The sequence below is a fragment of the Gallinula chloropus genome, assembly GCF_964237585.1.
Source record: "Gallinula chloropus genome assembly, chromosome: 2".
NCBI lineage: Eukaryota > Metazoa > Chordata > Aves > Gruiformes > Rallidae > Gallinula > Gallinula chloropus.
This window is the reverse complement of record NC_140086.1, coordinates 114,773,802-114,796,145: the sequence shown is the minus strand read 5'-3', so window position 1 is coordinate 114,796,145 and position 22,344 is coordinate 114,773,802. Positions and strand designations below refer to the sequence as shown.

At 38.2% G+C, this 22,344-nt stretch overlaps 1 protein-coding gene across 26 annotated transcripts in view; it reads right to left on the bottom strand.

The window, feature by feature from the left end:
* The window catches only part of CLASP2 (cytoplasmic linker associated protein 2), a gene marked incomplete at its 5' end in the record, with an annotated part of 146,096 nt that overhangs the window by 5,053 nt on the left and 118,699 nt on the right, over window positions 1–22,344 (bottom strand). For 25 of the 26 annotated variants that reach the window (XM_084279667.1, XM_084279691.1, XM_084279688.1 and 22 more), the window contains 9 exons: window positions 150–278; window positions 1,094–1,287; window positions 6,512–6,740; window positions 7,448–7,601; window positions 8,419–8,525; window positions 8,966–9,109; window positions 12,972–13,115; window positions 18,131–18,209; window positions 18,988–19,151. In XM_084279667.1, the coding sequence (XP_084135793.1) occupies window positions 150–278; window positions 1,094–1,287; window positions 6,512–6,740; window positions 7,448–7,601; window positions 8,419–8,525; window positions 8,966–9,109; window positions 12,972–13,115; window positions 18,131–18,209; window positions 18,988–19,151 (1,344 nt within the window). Of the gene's footprint in view, window positions 1–149; window positions 279–1,093; window positions 1,288–6,511; window positions 6,741–7,447; window positions 7,602–8,418; window positions 8,526–8,965; window positions 9,110–12,971; window positions 13,116–17,938; window positions 17,990–18,130; window positions 18,210–18,987; window positions 19,152–22,344 lie in introns of all 26 variants that reach the window. The other variant, XM_084279689.1, reaches the window with a different exon arrangement.

The window sequence follows — 22,344 nt, the reverse complement described above, 5'->3', positions numbered from 1 at the left end:
TATGAACTAGTAACAGCCAAATGCCTGATTATTAAACACACTGCTTCCTCAGGAAGAGCTGATAAGTTTCTTACACGGTTTTTGGGCAGACATTTCATTTTGTACTGATTTGTCATAACCTCAAACAAACAGAGTAACTGATTACTAACCTCCTTGTGAGGATCCTTATGCGCTTCTAGCGTCTTCATGATTGTAAGCTCTGCGTAGTTCTTAAACCTTGCTGGCTGGTTTCTTAGAATTTCTCTTAGAACTTTCAATGCCAAAGCTCTAATTGCATGCTAAAGATGTAAGATTAAGATCAGCAAGTTACGGATCTTTAAACAGACACACATTATAACAGTTGTTCAGCAGCAGAGTCTTTGATAATGGAAAAACATCACACTGTGCTCTGTGCATATATACAGGGTGAACCCAGTGGTAACAAATAAAGCTAGAAAATAATCTTTGACTTTCTTAATCTTCTCAACTTCTCTTTTTGCAGATAATTCAGGTGGGACTTCATAAACTTGCTGCTAACCTGAGTTATCTGCAGCACCCAGACAGTGAGTTGCACATAGTTTTACTCTTCACAAGCGCTGATCAAACCTTTGCCATCATATCAGGCAAATACAGTCTGGAAAACATTTTTTCTTTTTCTTTTTTAAATAAAACCCAAGCATTAGTATCTCTTTGATCCTCAGTAATTTCAAAAACATGGCCCTTGCAGAGAACAGTTACATAGAACTCAGTTTCTTATCAATGATCATTACTGTATTTTAGAGATATGTTTTTAAATGCTTTGCCACACATGATGTTTTGATATTCTAGACTCTACCAGAGGCTATTAACAGAAAAGCTTTGAATCCCAGTGAAAAGTTTTGCATTTAATCTATCACATGAGAATCAGCAAGTAAGAACACTTGAGAAAGTATCACTGATGTCCTTTTCACCATCAGGGCATTCGGACTTCACAACATTTTTGTATTTCCACAGTTTTTGTTCTTCAAGACCAACTGGAATTTGTACCCTTTCTACAACCCATACAAATTTCAGAGATACTGGAAGTAAACCAGGTGCCTTGTTAACATTCTTAACTGGATTAATCTGAATTTACCTCTTTATCTCCAAGTGTTTCAAGCAGCAAAAGTAATATTGTTTTGAAGTGCTCATCCCAAACGCCAAAAGACTCTTCCTGAGTTAACTTCATGAGTTCGTACAGGGCAGCCTTTCTCTCCTCAACTCTCTCATTATGGTTTGATAACTCTTTCAGTAACTCTGCAACCAGATCAGAATGGTCCATGGGAGGCTCTGCCAAAAAGGAAAACACAAACAAAGTTCTCAGATCACTGCAAGTAAGTATTAGTGACTGCTGGACAGCTGGGGGGTGTTTTTTAGGATGGTGAGCTGGCTTTTCTAGCATAATTTTATTCCCCTCTGACCAAATCTGTCTGCAAAGATTACAGGTTGGCTACTATATTTTCAGTGCAGCCAACGCCGATGAACAAGCTTACAATCACCAAAACATCCCTACAGTGATACTGCAAAAATACCCTGTAAGCTAATTTACAGCAATTTTTTACACTTGCAATACACAAAATGGTAAGGACTCTGCGTCCTTTAACATCTGATGCATACACAAAGGGCCACCTTTCCCACACGGCCCTTCCATACAAGATTTGTCTCTTCTCCATCAGTATTATAGGATCACTTAAGACTTCGGTCCCACAGCAACAGCTAGGCTGCTAACACAAACAGGGGAAAAAAAAGTACTCAAGAATGACGCTTGGTATAAACCAGCTGAAATAGGAGGAAACCACGGCCATTAGTCCCACAGAGCCTCCTGATAGCAGTCATTACTGGGCAGCTCTGGATTTTGGTTTTGACTAGAGAGGATTCCATTATGATGGAAAAATGCATTAGGAATGCAACCTGTATTTGTAAACACTGGACTGTAAACAGAGAGATCTGCAAACAGTCAGGAAACTTGGTCTAAATTAATGAAAATTAACTATCAAGTTGTTGCTTTATTACATGATCATCCATTTATCTTTTAAGAAAGCCAAGTACATTTTTGTTTCCGGAAAGGAAGATTGAAAATATTGGCATAAAATGCAAATGTTCCTGCACTGCATGTTGCCTAAAATTATTAATTTTATTAACACGTTAAGTACATTCCTCGTAACAAATTTTATTAGGTCATATACTGAGAAACTACAGCCCTTGAACATCTTCTGTTACTGTATTTAACAGTGTAACTTACAGATGCCTTACAAAGCACCTCACAATGAACGATTTGGGTGGGACGGGACCTTAAAGACCACCTAGTTCTAACCTCCTGCCATGGGCAGGGACACCCTCCACTAGACCAGGTTGCCCAAAGCCCCATCAAGAAACAGGGAGAAGCTGAACACCATGTATTGGGTATGTGAAAATCACGTATCAATTACCTTAAAAACCACAGGGGTTTTGTGACCACCATTCCTACGAGCATTCTGTTTTGCATGAATAATCAGGAGCACGAGCACCAGAAAGCAGAAGCGCTTTTTCTGCAAGTGCTTCGACCGCCTCTGCATTCATGCAGTTGCTCTGCAGGCTCTCTAAATGGATTAATGTTTGCCTGAAGGACAGGCTGAAATTGGATTAAGCAAGTTATTAATTAGTACAGATGAGCAGAATGGACAATCACTTTCACAGAAGCAAGATCATTCCTTCTATTATCAGAACTATTACACTTGTTCTAGCCAACCATGAGTATTACAGCTGTGGTAGATCCCATTCTGGGGAGTGCATATTGACACATAATGTTTAATACCCATAGCTGTTTGAATACAGTTATTTTCACCGCAGAAGTATCAGAATAAAACAAGTGGCACCTTGAACATATAGAGGGAAGGGATAAAGAGAAGGTAGCAGCCACGTCCATGCAGGAATAACGGGAAGAAAGAAGCTCCATCAGTGGAGGAAATAGCTGGAATTCCATAAAAACCTTAGGACAACCAAGAGAGATGTGCCTTGTTTTTCCATTGCCCATATTGCCATTCTTCTATATGACTTAGCACCCAGTGTTTCATTTCCAAATGTTCTCCAGATAAGAATGGAGAAGTATTGAAAGAAGACCTATTTTAAGTTTGCTCTCAAAATGCCTTTTTTCAGAAAGAAAACAATACAAATGAGAAGTGAGAAGATACAAGTCCTTCATTTGAATTAATTAAAATATGCATTGAGGTATAAATGATGAAGAACAGCTCTTCTCAAACCAATCAAATAATATCCTTTTGACAAGATAAATAGTGTAGGGTGTTAAAAGGGAGCATGTAGATATATCCTGAATTTAGTAAAGATTTTCCTATTGTCACCCACAGCATCTTAACACAGAAGCTACGCAAACATAGTGGCCAAAAAAGCCAATGAAACAGTGTCGTGGTTTCACCCCAGCTGAGGGTCAAGATCCACGCAGCTGCCTGCTCCTTAAAGGAAAAGAGCAGGTTAAAGGGAAGGGGCGGGGGGGTGAGAAGTAAGGAAAGGGAAAAAGTAAGAGGAAGAGGCAAATAACCCCCAAACCAAGAAATTAAGAGGCCCGTGGGTTGGGATAAGGATAGTTTACTAAGATAACAGAAAGATACAATGTAACAATACTAACAGGACTTCAAAGCAAAAATATATGAAGCTGTTGATACACAATGCAGTTTCTCACCAAACCCACAGCTCAGGCCGTGCCACCCAGAGCCGTCCCAGAACCCGACCGTCCCCCAAGAACCGCGCGTCCCAGAGCCGCCCCCGGCCTTCCTCCCGTCAGCCCCCCCGATATCCTGGGCAGGACGTAACTGGCATGGAATACTCTCTTTGGTCAGCTCGGTCACCTGTCCTGGCTTTGCCCCTCCTTTCTCATGAAGAGCTGAGAAAGTCCTTGACTGTCTGACAGCAACTAGAAACATCAGGGTGTTATCAGCACTACTCCCATTATACTCTCAAACACAGCATTCATCCGCTGTTACAAATGAAATTAACTCCATCCTGACCAAAACCAGGACAAACAGGTACAAAACTCACTTGCAGGGTGACTGGACTGTAAATACATGGCTTTCTATGAATCAAGGAAGAAACAAGAGATGTGCCTGCTCAGGACTGTGCAGAGCCTGGTTCTATCTGATGCTTTTGTTAATGCTACTGGAGAAATAAAGGAGACCACTTACTGAATCAGCAGATGACATTGCTTTAAGAGTGGCCACAAACATTCTGGGGAATAGGAATTAAGAATTCTACTGGCAGATCAGAGAAATGGTCTGAGAGAAAAGAAGATGGTAAATGTAAGGCAAGGCACAGAAGCAGAAATCTTAAGCCCACATACAAAGTGTCAGGCAAAAAGAAATAAGTTTGTGAAACACAGTCTGAGTAAACTGAAATTGGCTTCTTTGAAAAGGAGCACTTCTGTGCTCTGCTTTTAATGAGCCTGGAAGTGCCTTACAGAGCCAGGTTTCTCTATGCTTTGCATAAACAGCATTTTACTTGGCAGGGAAAAAAAAAATAGTGGCAGTGATTGGAAGATTTAGGCTGCTACTCTCCAACATTTTTATTTTAAGGGAGGCAAAACACTCAAATGGCTTCGTGGGGTACATTGTGGCATCCCCTCCACTAGAAATTATCATCAACTGTTTGACAAATGATCTGCGGAATACGTGTTCATACCTCAGTGCTGTTTACGGGACTACATGAGTAGCTAAGGTTTCCCATCAAACCCTGTATTTCAGCATCTTTTTCCCAGTAACACGACAGGATAGCTGAGAGTCCAGTAAAAGCTGCACTTTGTGTCTTTAACAGGTGGCAATTTTGTGGAGTTTCAGAAAATTAGTATCTAATATCCAACATGTGCTTCAGGTTTACAGGAAAAGCATGCAACTCCTAACTGAGGAATCACAGACACAAAGCATTTCGCAGAGCACTGTCTTTTCTTTTTCATGCAGAATCTTTAGAAACTACCTTAGATTAAATTCTAAAAGTGACACAGAAATGACAGAACTCACATGGTGTAACTGAAAACTAAGGGTGAACACAGGAATGACTTCAAGTGCTCTGTTAAGATCCATTAAAGAGCAGGCATGAATAATGCACAGAACTCCTCCTCCAACCAGGACAAACTAATACTAGGTGGGGATGCTTCACTTCATCCAGTCACGAGTTTTTACAAAACCAGAACATGCTGGTACAGCACAGATTGCAATTGGTTTAATGCAACATCCAGAAATATGTTGTCAGATAGTATAAAGAGGCTTATCCCATGTAACAACAGGATCCCTGTAGTAGAGAATCTCCATCATAAACTGGCTGTGTACCTGGATGACAGAGGTATTACTACTGGTATTTGTATGAATTGTTATGTAAAAATTTGCTTTCCCCTCAATCTTTTTGCAGAAGACAGTAATCGGTCATATGTTTCTTCACTAAGAAAACAAAAGGAAATGCACCTCATGTAGATTTGGTTTTGCATTTTATGCAAACTTAAAGCCAACTTACAGAATAGCTGAAAAAAGCACCCTTATAGAAACAGTTGAGAAATGAAGCTATTTGTTTTTCAGCAGTTTCTGTAACACATCTTTGCTGGATGACAGAAGCAAAACAGTCAGGAGGAGGGAAAATTTCTTTGTCCCTCACTATTAAAAAATCTGTTTACTTAAAAAAAATATTTTAATCTATAACCAAAATTACCAACAATAATGAATATCACATTATGAAAACCACCTACAACTACTTAAGCTAACGACAGCAGTGATGCTTTGGAACCCTCCCAAAATTTAGATATTAAAAAATTACCCAAAGATACACTGAGCAGTATTTTATAAAGCTCTAGAGGTCTACAAAACAGCTCAAGTTCCTTGATTCACATGGGCTAAATGAACCACCTTCCTGGTAAAAGTTAGTTTTGGTTAGGGGGCTTTCTTTGGTTTTGTTTGTTGTTGGTTTTGGTTTTTTTTAAAGAATGTTTAGTCAATAGAAAATGCCAATGCCATGTTTCAAATACAAATACATTACTAGCAGAATACTTAATCTTTCGCTTAATTCCCAAACTGGTTTGATCCAGTTTTATGTCCTCACTGTAAATCTTTTTTCTTCTCCCTTTACATTTCAGTAATAGAGTGATCTGGTAAAGAAATTTACACTGACAATACTGCTACTGGCCATGCTTCCAGAAGCATATAACATAGGTCCGTATGTGTCTCATTCTTACCTTTAGTCTCTACAAATACCAAGTAATCCAACAATGTCACTCAAAAGAATCACTGACAAAGAGACAAACTTGAAACACAGCACTTGTAAAAACCTCTTGAAGGAGTGGCACCGGTGATACCTATATTGCTAATAATCAATTCAGAAAGTGAACTCTGAAGATCGGAATCATAGAATCATAGGGGTTGGAAGGGACCTCGAGAGATCATCGGGTCCAACGCCCCCAGCCAAAGCAGGTTCCCTAGGACAGGCTGCAAAGGAGTTCTCACCATTTTTCTTCTAGCACAGGATGATGCAACCTGAAGCTTACCATCAGGGAACTGCTCTGCGTCATCGTCGAACATGGCTTCTTTCAAGGCGGACTTGTTGAAGGAGCCGATCCCGTCGGAGTAGTTGTAAGGGTTGTAGTCCCGCGAGCGCGGCGAGGAGTGGGGAGGCATCGTGTTGAGTAAGGAGGTTTTGTTATCCAGAGCTGTTCGGCCTGTATCACTCACACCGCTTCCAGCTCGTAGGTCTACGATTCCAGAAGCGCTGCCAATCTGCAGGAAAAGAAACATCACACAAGCGCATGAAACACACGTGTTTTAACATGAACCACATCACTGATCCATCTATGCAGCAACAATATGCTTACACACGTCAAACATTTCAAACTAGCCTTCAAATAAAGCGGCTTAGAAACAGTTCCCTGAACTCTGCTTTTCTTCAAGACAACCCCCAAAAAAGCAAAGTGGACATAATGTAAAAAAACTTCATGAGCTAGAAACAGCTGTCAGTATTTTGTCTCCAGTTTGATGCTAAACAATTAAAACCCCAATTAAGCATATAAATAGTTGGCAAGGTCAATAAATCTGAGAGCCAAAGTTTCACTGAAACCAAAGTTTAAAATACCGTGTGTAGTGCTGAAAAACCCACAGGTTTTGTACAGAATGAACCCTCTGGAAAAGCATGTATTAAGGTGCAGACCTCTAAAACTGAACTCCAGCTGTTTTGCAAGATAATCCCTTCTTAAATCACTAACACTGTAAATAAACAAAGAGCCAGTGCTACTCAGAATTTTCATTTAAAATTCCAAAATGTGTTTCACGGCTAGGACCGTGTTTTTCCCGAAGTAACTTAGGAGAAACATCCCATTTCAGAAGTTCTAACACACAAACTTACTGAAAAGATGCTTTATCAACTTGTAATAAATCAGTCACTGGGCTGTTTGCTGACACCAAGATGCACACTGGGTTTAGATACTCACCGCATCGCCATCTTCTTTTTTGGAGTCCCGCTTCACAGGCTCATTCATATCTTCCTGACTACGGAAACTGAAATTCTGAATGGCTTCAGTGACTCCACGAAGAGAGCTGTAAATATCTTCAGAATTCATGTTTTCAGTGTCATAGTCAAATGCACTGTGGGCCACAGAGAAAGACACAGGAATTAAGATGGATTTACTTTGTGACCCTGTATTTTTAAACAACGTTAGTGTGGAACTACAGAGACTCAAGAAATACTATAAAAATATTATTTTTCTTGAAACACATGAAGGAAGAAAGCTGTCTCTCTACAGAACAGAACAGAACAGAACAGAACCGAACCATAGTACTGTACACTTAAAGGACACGTAAGCATACTGTTGCTGACAGACAGCGCTCTGGGAGTAGCCAGGAAGAGCTGCGTTATGTAGCAGCTTCTGCCTGAAGAAACAGTGTCTTTTTGCTCCCATTTACTCTTATAAACAGCTGGGATTTTTACCCTGTTCTTGTTCTGGAAAAAAGTTCTAAAGTCAGGAGGACTGATGAAATCAACAGTTTTCACAGTAAGTGGATTCCTAAAAGGAAAATCATAAAATCCACTTTGCTGGCAACACCAGTACCAGAATGCTAAAGACTTATGGACTTACATACTGCTAAGATTTTTTTAGTCTCCCCAGTATTAGATCTGGTTTGCTGACCTCGCTCACCTACTCTATCATTTGTTAGAGACAAATACTTCCTTTCCTTCTCCTGCTAATCCATTTGCACTCCAAGGTGCACAGCCCTTTCCCACCTCAGGCCAGAGAGGTGAGGCAGTTCACTGTGCTGGCATTCCCTGGAGGGAGGGGGATTACTTTTCAGCATCTGTCACTGTGTGAAATTCACTCCATGCTTTCACTGTTGGGGCTATGAATTTGGGTAACATCTAATAAAGCCTCAGATGCAGAACCATAGCAATACCAGCACACATTACCTTGGTGACAGAGTGTTCTGCGACGTATTGGTTGGGGAAGTGAGAGGACTTGACCAACTTGCCGGGGAGCGTGGAGTAGGTCTTGTTAACGGACTTCCCATTGATCCCTGGAGGACATGAGAAAACATACTCCAGTAGGACTTCAGTTTCCCTTTTAACTTATTACTTTATTTTCTAGTGCCCAAAAACATTTAAAGAGCTTCTATTTCGTTTCTTGGATTGGCTAACCATTTACTAGCAACTTAAATTAGGTATAACTCTGAAATGAGTAAGTTAACAGATAAACTATTCTTAAAAAGGACATTCAAACTTATCAGGTCACTCAGAAGCAACACAGAAGGTATCATTCTTCAGAGAAAAAAGAAAAAGGAATTCCATAAAGCACGACACTGGCTAAGACAGAGGATTTGGCTTGCCTCCCCTCCTCTATACCAGCCTTCCTGCTGGTATAGGCGAGGAATACAACTCTAACAAAATAACTCTAGTGAACTGGGCTTATGTTCAAAACACCAGTAACTTCAGAAAGAATAGTAAGAAGTGCAGATACCTGACCACTGTTGCCTGTATTCCGGAGATGATTATGGAGCAGCTTTGTGGCTCCATCCTGAAATGTTTTTGGTAAAGCACCCAACAGCATTGTAAACTCTGGAGTGTTGAGTTCAAAAAGGGAAATCAGCACTGACTGTGCAGCCTGGAAAAGGAAAATACAGATTGAATACATTACTTTTTTGAGTTTCCAAAGTAATTTATTCAGCAAGGGGTGCTACAATGAGTGGTAATCATGAAAGATGACCTAAGTCTTGATCAGGCTTGAATAAAAATGGTAATAGATAAGAACAAAAGCAATTCCTATTTGCAAGTAAGCTGGAAGTTCAGGTACTTGATAAATCCAGGCACACAACAAGCAGTTTACACTTTGTGCAATTATCCCAACACGAGGTCTTTCAGAAACATGCTCTTCAACAATCCCCCAGCCCAGATCCCTATTTACTTAGCAAAGTACTGAAGGAATTCGCAAAAAGGCTATTAAAGGGTCTGTCAAACTCAACAAATTTAAAGAGAGGAATGGAATGAACTAGGCAGGAACAAGCCTGCATTCCTTCTCCTGTGTTCTGCAAGTGTTAATTACAGATTATGGAGCAGTTATCACTTTAGGAAATAAAAAGAAAACCAAACCCCTCGGATACCAAAATTTGGAATGAGACAGACTTGATTTTGAGTTGTGATCACAGCACCTCATAGTCTTTATAACTTATCCTACAGTTAGTTACCCTTCCCCCATCCCGCCCTGCTTCCTTGATCTTTTTTAAGACAGACAAATATCAAGAGGAGTATTTTAGCTGACTACCTATCCTAAAGATGGTAACTGCTAGGAACAGTTATGCAGTCAGCAATATTATTGGAGTCTGCAGTCTACTACACCTTCAATTTTAACAGTTCATCTTCAATGTCATCCTCCTCCTACAGCATGTTTTACTATACATAATTATCTAAATCAAAAATCAGGGCTCTTCAATGACAAAGCAATACAGTAAGTTACACAGTGGGTGGGTTACCTCTAGTAAAGGAATGCTGACAGTATAGCTTAGTAATGGTCATACAGTCTGATGAATATTCACCCGATCATCTGGCCAACCTGTCAACACAGCCACTGAACTAACTCATGCAATGAAGCACTAGAGATTATCAAGTTCTCTAGAACTGTTTGATAGTTTCTTTGTAGTATGAAACTCTGATTGTAAGATTAACCAACTATGTCTAGTTTATACAGCTTACCATCAAGGTCTGCCATGCACTGGAGAGAACCAGTGCCTCATGCTAGACAGAATGATAGGCAGCTTGCTTAAGCAGCAATATACTTCAAGCAAGTAGTTTAGAAAATTCTTTTAGACATTTATTTCCCTCCTTTTGCTTCCAGAGCAATGAACTGTAGCATTTTTTAATTAGAAGTGGAAAGCCAAGGTATGAGCACACATACCAGCACACATCTTAGTATTAAATTTAATGACAAAAAGCCCCTAACATGTTAGACTGCCACGAATTATCTTTACACACTCGTGACCGGCTGTTTTCTTTAACTTTTATTCCCTTCTCCTCTGACAGCCTTCCCTTCACATGAACACCCTGAATGCCCTCTACAATCTGCCTTTAATGCTTCTCATTTCCTGTTGTTTTTTAGTCAGTCTTTTAACAGAAGCTGATACAAAGCATAACCAAAACAAATCCTGAAACTGAGCAAGGACTTGGGAATTACCACCTTCCTCCTCCTCCTTCCTGTTATCTGTATCTCCATCCCATAACACTATGTCTGCCTTAGCTGACAATAAAATAGTCTGCCCAGAAGGAAGCTCAACCTAAAGCATCAACATTTATACTGACTAACAGAAAGTTTCCAACTCTGTAATTATCTACTTTTTTTTTTTTCCTTTCACCCTTTCTTGACAAAAAAGCATTTGACAGTATTTGGTAATATCTGGCAGTGGTTCTTCTCCTCAGCATAAGCTTTCTTGAGATTTAAGCCCAGGCATACAGATAACACCTTTAAAGGTCTGCAATACTGATCATAAATAATTTCTCCTTAGAAGACATCTAGGAAGATTTAATTCTTTTCGCAAGAATTCTAATCTTAGAAGATACCTAAGTTTTGAAACAGAATTTTACCTTCCAGAAAGCAGCTCCATGTCACTAAGTGCCCAACTTAAGACTAATAAAACAAAAAAAAAATGTCATAATACTTAGTACTAGAAATATTTTTACTAAAAAAACCTAACTCATCAAATGCACAAAAATATACTTGGTAAAAACTTTTAATTTAAAGAAATCACACTGGATGCTATCAGCTTATTAAAATAAATAAAATGAGAAAGCCTGTGATAGCATGCTGTGAGGTCTGTTAAAGGAATTAAGCCTTTTAGACCACCTGGGCAACTTTTTAAGCTACTTACTGGTGAAATTTACTTTCAAGATTTAAAGGCTCTTGGCAGTTAGCCACTTCTAACAACTGTATTATGGAAAGAAAAAATAAAATGAAAAAAAAATTCATATAATTAAGGTGTTCCAGATGATAAAACTCACTGCCAATTCTTTCCACGATTCAGTTACTTATTGACATAAAAATGCTTATTAGAGATATGAACCACCAGATAAGACAACTTGCCACGTGTCTTAGTACTAAAACTTTACTGATGTAGAAGATAGTGCTGCTTCAATTCCCCTCCTGTTTTATGGTCTTACACATGTCACTAGGCAAGAAAAGTCCATAGGATATAATCTATAACTGCTTTCTCCTACTCATGAAGTTACATAAGTGAAAGACAGAAATTTTATCTCCTTCGAAAAGTCAAAATTTTTTAATTACATACTACAAACATTCCTGTTATCAAGAAGTTGTGGAAGTTATTTTTATTTCTGTTCTCTTCACATGACGCTTTATGTGGCAGCTCCCACTATTTTCTCTCAATTCTCTCCCACAAAACATCCCTTCTAAAGAAAGGAAGTTTCAGTCCTCTTTCCAGAAATGAGAAGATGCCAAAACTCAACCTCCGTTAAAAATAGCAATCTAAACAAGTAAACCCTTCCAACTCTTCAGACTGCAGAAATAAACAGAGAAAAAAGGAACAGAAGAGTTAGTTCTCAAACTGACAAAGAGGTTTAACTCATGAGTCATGAAGTAAACACGTTTGCTTAGTATTCAGAAAGCGTTAGCAAGCTGATAAGGAGGCAAAGCCAGAATGGCTGGTGACAATCAGAAAAACAACAACAAAACCCCTGTATTCCATCAAGCTGCACATGAAATGAAAGTGTTCAAATATAAATTGCTTTCTATAATTGGAAAGCCTATTTAGAAACCTTGCCCAAAGACTGCACCAGTACATTGCTCATGGTTAGCCCGTACCCCTCATAGACCAATGTAGGTCACAAACACTATTTTTCATTTCACAACGGTTTTGTGGAAAAGAATGTTTTGCACAGGAATGGCAGCATTACAGGGCCCACACTTAGATACTACCTTCCTTAAAGCACAAGCTTTCTTTTTTCAAAGGGTCAACAATTACTTACCTATCCTGTGTTAAACAGAACAGATTTTAAAAAATCCAACGGATTGAACTGAGTTTGTGATCAAAGTTACCATTCCTGTTGTGAATGTGCATCCACCACAGTGGGTGGTCTCTGACATAATATTAAAAGTATATAGGAAATGTCCCTTGAAGAGATTTTCATACCAGATAGTGTTTGAAACCAAGTTATAACTCATATTATGAAAAACAATCAACAGATTACAATACATAAAAATAGAACCTGTATGGAGAGTTTCATAACATGTTAATTTTAATTTTTACCTAAATATTGTTGAACATATAATTTCTGGCAAAGTTCTACTTTGTCAACTTCGATACTTTACACAGAAAAATTAGGAGTGCTTGCTGAGAAGGATATAAAAGTACCTTTTCGTTCTGAAAGAATAACTTAAAAATACTTTTGCTGTTGTTTAGGCAAGATTTATTAGCTTCTCCATTTGCCAAGGTACTTGTGATGTACATCAGCAAACTCACCTTCCTAACATCTGAGCTTTTAGGTTCTGTGGTCCAGGTGATGATTCGAGACACCGCTAACCTTGTTTCACTTGAATTTACAAAATCTCCTGGGTCCATCTGTTGTGCAAGAGTCTCTATGTATTTCAGGATGGCAACTTTGACCTGCAAAGAGAAACAGTGTCAAATGGACAATAAAAATGGTGTGCTGCACGAACAAGTGTGCTCACATTCCCTAAAATAAATATGCTTTTTTTTTTCTTCTCTGTTTAAGCATCTTTTCAGAATTGATACGAAATTCTATACAATACATCATTGTACAAGTGGATATAACATTTCAAGAAAGAAGTTATTCAACAGAAATTCAAATATTAATGGAAATCTTAGATTTCACTGTTAGCAACTAAGAGATACATAAATTGGTGCATATGCAGAAGTTTATATTTAACCTAAGTACATGGAATATTTAAGAACACTCGATAAAGTCATTCAGAATTAAGAACTTTTTTCAAGTACAAAAATGAGAAACATCATATGATGAACCAATAACCAGTTACTGTTAGTTCCTACCATGTAGTTAAACACTGATAAAACTCCAGAGTTCAGCAGTCACCATCATTGAGAATAAGCCACAAGAATCTTCCTATTAAATACTAAAAAGGAATGAAAAAAGACTTTCTACAGAAGACTTAAAAGGAGTCACATGCACATTCTTTTTTTTTTTTTGAAGATATTTAGAAGATAGAGACATGGATTTATCAGGAGGACAGAAAAGCTGCTTTACTCCCTCACTTTTCTGAGCATCATCCTCCTACTCCATTAACTCCCTCTACTCCTTGCACAGAATTACTGTTTTAGATATCACAGACTGCAGCTTCTCTCTAGTTTCTGCAAAATTGCACCACTGCACAGCTTTGGGCAAAGAATTTTACGCCTCTACCTCCCCTAGATATTTATCTCCTCAACTCCTGCTGCTCCAGAGATTTGTCATGCCAAAGTGGTAAACATTTATTTAGGCCTATTTAACTTAGCTGCTTTTATTTCCATGAATTGCAGCAAACCAGATAGCTGGTGATAGCTGGCACATGTAGATCAATAATGAATACTTTATTGTCACAGCAGCTGTTAAACCTCCACTTCTCCAAAGTTATACAACAAGCAACAGCTGGAGGTTTTCCTCTCCTGTAGATGAGTATCAAAAAGTGCAATAAACTCTACACTATTTGTGAGATTCTTTCCAAGGAAAAAAACCTCACAAACATCTCTGCTGCACTGTCAGGCTACACGTTTTTGCAGATATGTATAAAGTTAGAATTTCTAGATAACCAAGTGAAACCGTTAAGACAGCACTATGGTTTAAATATATATAGTATCACACCTTAAAAAAAAGTACTGTTAAGAATGGTGGCAGAACATCCAGAGAGATTTCTCTCAATGAAAAATTGAGAGAAATCAGTACTATTTAGTGTTTAAACTACTCCCAGAGTAAACTGTACAGATCTCTGGAAAGAAGGCAGCTCTCAGGAGACAGAAGAGCGCTGAACAGAAAATGAATGGAGACAGTTGGCACTCAAAAAGCTTTTCAGAGTGAGATAGACACCCGAAGTGATGTTTGACAGCTGTCTTTAAAGAGAGTGTTTTTGATTAGTTGCTCTTGAGAGAAGAAATTCTGAGAGGGGTACTCCCTTCTATGCTCAAATATAACGTCACACCATTATTACAGGGGAAAAAAACCAACCCTGAAGTACACTCCAATAGCAGCAAATCTATTTATGATGTACTTTTGTCACTATTTCCAGTAAGCATACACAGAGCTGAGATTTAGAAATAAAAGGTCTAGCATAGTCCTCTTCAACAATCCATTTAATGTCTCTCAGAGAAGAGATAAACAATTTTTGACTGCAATGAAAGCAGCTCCAGGAACTCTTATGATGAATATTTGCTGTTAATCTGACACCACTGTCTATGACTTCTTCTCTACTGCTCTAGGCTGAATTTATTGTACTTTTGCTGGACTATAAACACTGAGACATTTTCTCCTATAGAGCATAAAGCACAAAGAGACAAGTTGTTTAAGTATAGCACCGCTGTAGTAAGTGAGCTGAAATATAGATCAAGCCACAATTAGCACTATCACTCACAGAGCAAGATTAGATATAAGTGGAACTGAAGTGCTTCAGAAAGATCTTTCACAGATAACAAAATGACAAATTCTGGCACAAAAATACACCCAACTATTTCCAGAGATTCAGGAAATCCTGTAAGGACACTACACAGTCAGTGCCAGAAGGCAAATTATTGTGAAAAACATGAGATTTACGAAGTGTGATTTGCTGCATTGGGGTAAGAAAAAACAGAAACTTTTAATGGAACAGGAAAGAAAAAAAAAAAAGAAAAGGAGAGAGGAACATAGAAAAGCTGTTTTACTTAAATCAGAATACAATCCCATCTCTTGCAGTGTTTTCCTGCTCAGACTGAATACAAGCAATCACACAAAGTGACTTGACTGCCACAGCCCATGTGTTTGGCCCTAAATTACTGCATACTTAGGAGTGACTGTCTCTACCATTATTTAAACAAATTGCTAAAACATACACTGAAAACAAATTTTGATTCATCTCTGTGAATCTGTGTCATTGGTTGGTTGCTTCTTTTTTCACTCCAGAAATTTTAATACTTAGGAAAAAAAAACCTGATCAACTGCAGCAAAAACCTATGTCAATGAATCAGCATTATCAAAGGCAAGAAGGGTTCACAAAGTTGTAATGAGCTTTGCTCACAATGCTTAATTCCTCACTCAGTGTGAGCCATGTGGTATTCAACCTGAGAAAAATGAAAGTGATGATCTGAAGTGTATCTCAGGACAACACTTATCCTTTGGAAGGTGTATGTTCTGCACCTGTGAAGACAGGCTTAATAGATTATACCCTGTCTAGATAAGCAGACCCCTGTGCCCATCCATACAGCTGGTCAAAACAGATAAACGTACCTGGCACCTCTAAACTGTGTTTCAGCAATTCACCCCAACTGCATGTTAAGTTATAGCGAAAGACAGACAGATGCAGCACAACACACTGCGCTGCACCCTCCATGGATTGGATCAGCAGAACAGCATCTCCTTTATGTTTGGTTCTCTTACTGGCTGGCTATCCAACCCCACCTCTGTGGCCAGTCTAAAAGCTTGACTTCTATTGTCCAAGGTGTAGCTGTGCTTGTAAGGTTAAGAACGACAATGACAGCTTACTACTCTGAAGGTTCATAATCATGTACTACCAGCATGTAAAAAGCAGAGGGGGCAAATTTCTGACCTATCATCCCTTCTTATGCCTGATGATCTTTGAGGATGCTGAAAATTCTTTCTCTGATTTTTCCTGTCAGGGTGAACGCTGTTTCTCAGTCCACCTAAGCACAAAGGCGCACAACGCAATAAAATAATCAATCATTCATGAGGGTAAGAACAAAAGCTGAAGATTTCAAGAAACACAGTGGTGTCCTAGGATTATCAGTTCATGGTAGACATCTGGGTACACTAAGGACAGGACTTAAAATATTCAAGAATGTAGATACTAAAAAGCTACTTCTGCAATTTATGTTCAACTTCATTGCCTGGATCCTGAGGTTGAAGTTACCTCGAAGTTGGAAGTAGGTAGATCCCACTTCATTTGGAAAAAATGCTTACCTTCTCTTAAAGAGTTACATACTGTACTGTCCCAAAAATTCATTTTAAATACTCTTGATTTTATTTCAAACTGACAGGTGTTCTTCTATGGAGGTAGTTTTTACCAACATCTTGATTTCAGAAGCCTCTCTCAAGTACTGGAAATTATTTTCAGAATGTCTTCCCATTAAATGTTTCAGATTTAATTCCTTCAAGGTCACATCCTGAATATTCTTGAACTCAAGCCTAGTAGGAGTCTAGGTCTTGTTCCAAATCTACTCTCTCCACTTCGAAACACGATCGATACACGTTTCTCAGCTATACTACCATATTGGGAAAAAGAACATCTCAACCATCAAATTCACCTTCCCAAGCAGGAAAACCACACAGAACAACACCAACACCAATTTGTTCTAAGGATTTATTTAAGCAACAAACTGATTTTTACTACCTCATTTGCTGTCTTCAATAAATGACAGCAGTCCCTTTTAAACACAGCTCTACGAAGCAACAGGGGTCAACGTATCAACTGTCCTCAAAAGCTTAAAAATGTAAGTTTTACTGTATTGTAGACAAAAGAGGCATATTCATGTGACTTTAGGTTCAACATAACTTGGGAAGAGTCATATTCTTGCACAGTACCAAAGTATGTAAAAATATTGCGTGCAGGATAGAGCAGAAAATGCCAGTTATATGCTTGTTATTTCCCCATTTACATCACTCGTAAATCTTCTTAGGATTTGATGCATTTAACCTAAAATCAACTCTCTTTGGAACTGTAAATGTACTTCAGAATACATTTTTACTTGTCCATTATACTGGCAGGTCTGTGGACTCCAGATTCTGATGTACAAATGTGTGTAATTACAAATCCACACACTGCTCTCAGAAAAGTAAGCGTAGCGCAAAGGGAGTTGATTTTTAATACAGTAACTCAGGATTTTATTAATATTGAAATAATTTAAATTAATTCAAGACCTATCAGGCTGAACACAGGAAAAAAAATATATATGTATGAACTAGGTAAACAGGACTGGGAAATCACAAACATAAAATTAGAAGAAACTTGATAGAGTGAGTTTGCATAACCAGCTTGATGTTAGGCGGCCACATTTTTGTTGCTCGTTTTTACTGTACTGTGGTTTTATTAGATGTCTCTTGCAGCAAACACTCTCATACTAGTGTAGTATTTAAAACTCAACAACTGCATGCTTCAAGTTTCTGGCAAAGGTTAGTAGCAGCATACCAATGCATTCAAATAAAAATTATTGGAAACACCGTAAGAGTTTGACACAGGGTTAAGAATAAAAACAATAATTCAGACAAAAACCTTTGAGCTCCAAAAAGACCGAAGCTGGTCCTGTAGTGCTGGCTTGACTGTCTGAAAGTTTACAAAAACAAAATCCACTAATTGAAAACCTTTTTTAATGAAAGAAAACAACAATCGAAATTCAAATTTTAAGGCTAGCAAATGTTTATCAATGAAGATTTTTGTTTGCAATGCAAAACTAAAAATCCTTACCTTCAGGCTAGGTGTTTGGGTCTGGTCAACAGTAAATCTCATTAAAATACTGAACTGTAGATCATTTGGAAAAGATTCTCTGTAAACAAAACCAAATCACATTAAGTTACATGAAATTTTCTTTTAATACCTGTTACGAGTGCAAAATAAGCCCTCAATAATAATGTAAGTTCAAAGGAATTATGTAATAATTATATGGTAGTATTCTGATTCTAAAGCTATGCAACTACCAAATTATTCAGCAGAGGCCTAGAGGGTGCTGTACTTCAGAGAATGGGGGATGAGAAGTAGGTCAGAGCCCCTCTAACTCTGTTTTAAAAATCCAGATTTCACTTCAAAATAAAACTGGCTGGGGATGGGCAGCTCTGGTAGCCCCCAAAATCATGTAAGGTTAGGCTATTAGTTAACTCTGGGGAGAATGGAGGGAAGACAGCAAATCCATTATTTCCATAAGTCCTTAAATGCCTGCTGACACAGGGAGATGAATATTGCAACATTTATTTTTATATCAAAATAAAGAAGTTCAAACACAAGCACTGCATCACCGAACACAAGGCAACAAACACAAGGCTCAAATGTCCATTTTGGAATCAGATTAGCTGGACCATGTTAATCATTCAGGATTAAGAATTCAAACCCTTTCAAATAACAGTCATTCAGGAAACCCAGCTGCCTCAGCAGCAAGGTTTATTGAAGTTTCATGACCTGTTATTAGCTGTGAGTTTTTCCAAGTATCTCATACCACACTAAAAAAAAAATCAGTCCAGTAACTTGGAAGTAGGACAAGGATTTGTTTTTTTATTTTGGATTTTATAGTGCTTGTTAAAAATTATTGGGGTTTTTTAAGAACTCATTACCTAGTGACATCAAGTGCCTTCTGCACTTTTGCTTGTACAGATCCAAGCAAATCTGCCCCCATTTTTTTCAACAGCTGCGTCAGGAGCACAAACAGCCAGTCCTGCAGATCTTCTTTATGGACCTGGATGAAGTCCACCAGTGTTTCCAAAAACATACTGAACACCTAAAAGGCAGAAGAAGATGGAAAGAGGGTAGGATGGGGCCAAAGAGGAAACGACACTGACGTATGCTGAACTTACAAACAAAGAAGAAAGCAGTAAGGGAATCAGAGGCAGAGAAAGGCAGTGTTTTGCAGCCAAGCAGGTAACAAAACAAAACAAAAAGAAAACAGAAAAAGAAATCTGTCTTGCTTTTTCATTGGATTTTGATACAAGAGTAGATTGGAAATGTTAGCTGACTTCTGGAGAAGTTTGACAATTAAGTAATTCCATGCAGTTTCGTCAAGAAAAGAAATGCTTACTGTGATGGCTGGCGCAACCTCAATTTTTTCAGTAAAACTTCATTTTTTACCCTTTCAAGCTTTATCATGAGGCTCATTTGACATATTCCTCAAAGACTATGAAAAACGCTTTCTTTCTAAAACCAAAAAAATCTGCTACAGTTCTTCAGCAAAATATTCACTGTAAATACCTGCATTTCTACGTACTGCAAAATCATGAAAACTGGCCAGTTCCTTTCCATAAAATATTTGTGGAACAGAACAAGATTCTCCTGGTATTGCAGCTATCCAAACACAAAATTATTCACCAGAGAAGGGAAAAAGCCCACAAAACACTTCAGACTGGCAGGTGTTTAAAACACAGAAGGGCTTTTGTCCTTTCGAAACCACATTATCCACTGTGGTTTTTTCAACAAATAATACTGAACAGGTTGAATACAAATACTGCTGAAAAGACTGCATTTGGTAAAAAAAATAAAATTGGTCTGTGTATTGTATTTATTGATCCCTCAGTATCAGGAAGGAGGGCTTTTTAGGAGGAGGGGTTAAAGCAAGGCATGACAAACAGGTAACTTTCTTTAAACAGCCTTTTTAGTATCTCACTGATTTTATGGTCTTTTAAGACTTACACAGAAATCAGGATGTATCTGCTCCATACCACTATGGCCCCGGTTTTCCCATTTCTCTGACAATTAAAAAAGGTGCTTGGGCTGAAAATGCTACCATCACATCTGATTCACACTCCAGCTCCACACATGGCTGGGTACAGATGCGGAAGTATGGCTACGGTGCAAAGCGGGTTGGAGAGTTATCGCTTCCTCAGCATTTATGACACAGGTATGAGGTCGGAAATAGCTGCTACAGGGGCAGGGCTGGAATCCCAAATCCTTCTGCAGCTGACCTGGAGCTTTGCAAGGCCAAATTCTGCTGCTGTCTGTGAGAATGGATGACCCCAAACTGCGATCATACCTCACAGGACTGCAGAAACTAGGCCACAGAAGCGGGCTTGCTTTCTCAGCGCTCGAGAGCATCACATGTGAAAGAGTAGGTGCATGCTGCTGCATGCCTTCATCACTGAGAGTATCAGATGTCTTTTCACATTGCTAATCAAGCCACAGTAAGCAAATTCACACCATAAACTGAAAAAATCCATACAGGGATCGTTAAAAGAAGTGCCTCAGAATTTACACTGGAAATAAAAAAATAAATTCAGATTCTTTCAGGATCTAAAAAAGGCCAGGGAGAAGCTTTTAATAGATGTCTTAAATACTGACAAACCATGTTAAAAACAAAACACTGTAAACTGTATTCAGCATAAAGCTCATCAGGATGAGATGCTTAACCAACTTACTTTTTTGGGGCAAATTACACTGACAAATGTAAAAATTTTAAAAATATGTTTTTTGTGAACTCCTCTGCTATCTGGCTGAATTCATATTCAAGTCTGAGGTTTAAAAATCACTCTCCCAGCAATGGGAAGAAGTTCTTACACTTGGGATTGGAAATAAGGCCTTCTGCGTTCAGCTGAACTGAAACAATAAACCACTTTGAGTGTGCACAAGCAGTGGGCACTACTGGAAGACCTGGGGCAAACCCACCCCGAAAAGTACTTTCTGTATCACAATACGACAGTCTTTGGATTTCAGAGCCCTAAAATAAGGGGAAAACATATTGAACTTGGGCTAACAACAAAAAAAAATCTGGTGCTATAAAGATCACACTGGGGGTTTTAGAATTGTTATTAAAACCCTCAAAATATACAGCTCAGCATAATGTAACAACTGCACCTGCTTCTTTCAGTTTGCAGACACTGACACACATCCCTTTTCCATTAAAATGTGCAAGCTGAACAAACTGGTTGCCAACTCCTATATGATGGAGTAAAATGGAATTCTTATGACACTTTGAACATGTGAAGTGGTGTAAATTGAAATCATTATGAAGTGAATTATGAATCACTAAGGCAAAAAGACTAGAGAGATCCCATGCCAATGTTTTAGCTGTTAAAAATACAAATAATTAAGGACACAATTTTGTTTTCAAGCTTTGTTTGATTTTGGGTTTACCACAGTGAAAGTCAGGAGAAGACTAAAATAAGCTGAGTCACTTTGTTGTATTTAAAAAAAACCCACGAAACCAACAAATCATACCATTTTGTCTTAGGTCAAAGCATGAGGAATTTAAGAAGGCTGTGAGAGCCTTTAAGGTAAATGATGAATTTGGAATGGAAAATGAAACTCAACCACCTATATGTTGAACAATGCATTCGGTTACTGCGATTTTTGCAGCTTCCGTTTTTATGATGTAAATTAAAATTCTAGAGTCAAACATCTAAAGCTGAATTTTTTTAAATAATTTGATAGTGGAAAGAAATAAAGAGATATGAAAATAACTCTAAGTGATCCACCTTTAAAGTGAATTATTTCAGATGTGCCAACCACCACAATACAAAGCAGGAATGCATAACCAAAGAATGTCAGTTAATTAGTAGCTAAAGCACATCTCGAAACTTTACCACACAGTTTACATAACTGTATATAGCATTTTATGATTGCAAAAGGCTTGACACTGCATGAACTCTTTGGGGAAGAAAAATAGAGGAAAAGGGTTAACTGCACATTCATGCAAGTAAGGTTAGGCTTCCAACAAATATCGAACCAACTTACTCTCTAACGAGAGTTCCAACACAGGGGACAGCATGCAAAATGAAAACAAAAAAACAAAAACAAAACAAAACAACAACAAAAAGGGAAAAAGATAAAAACACACAAATTAGTGGGCATCGATACAAAGTTCCTGTATGGAATATAACACAAAATAAAACAAAAAAAAAGGTATTTCAAAACTTTTGTGATAAATTGAGTAATTTTATTGGGATACCCAATGCATTTTAAAGTAAACACTTGCCAAGTCCTTC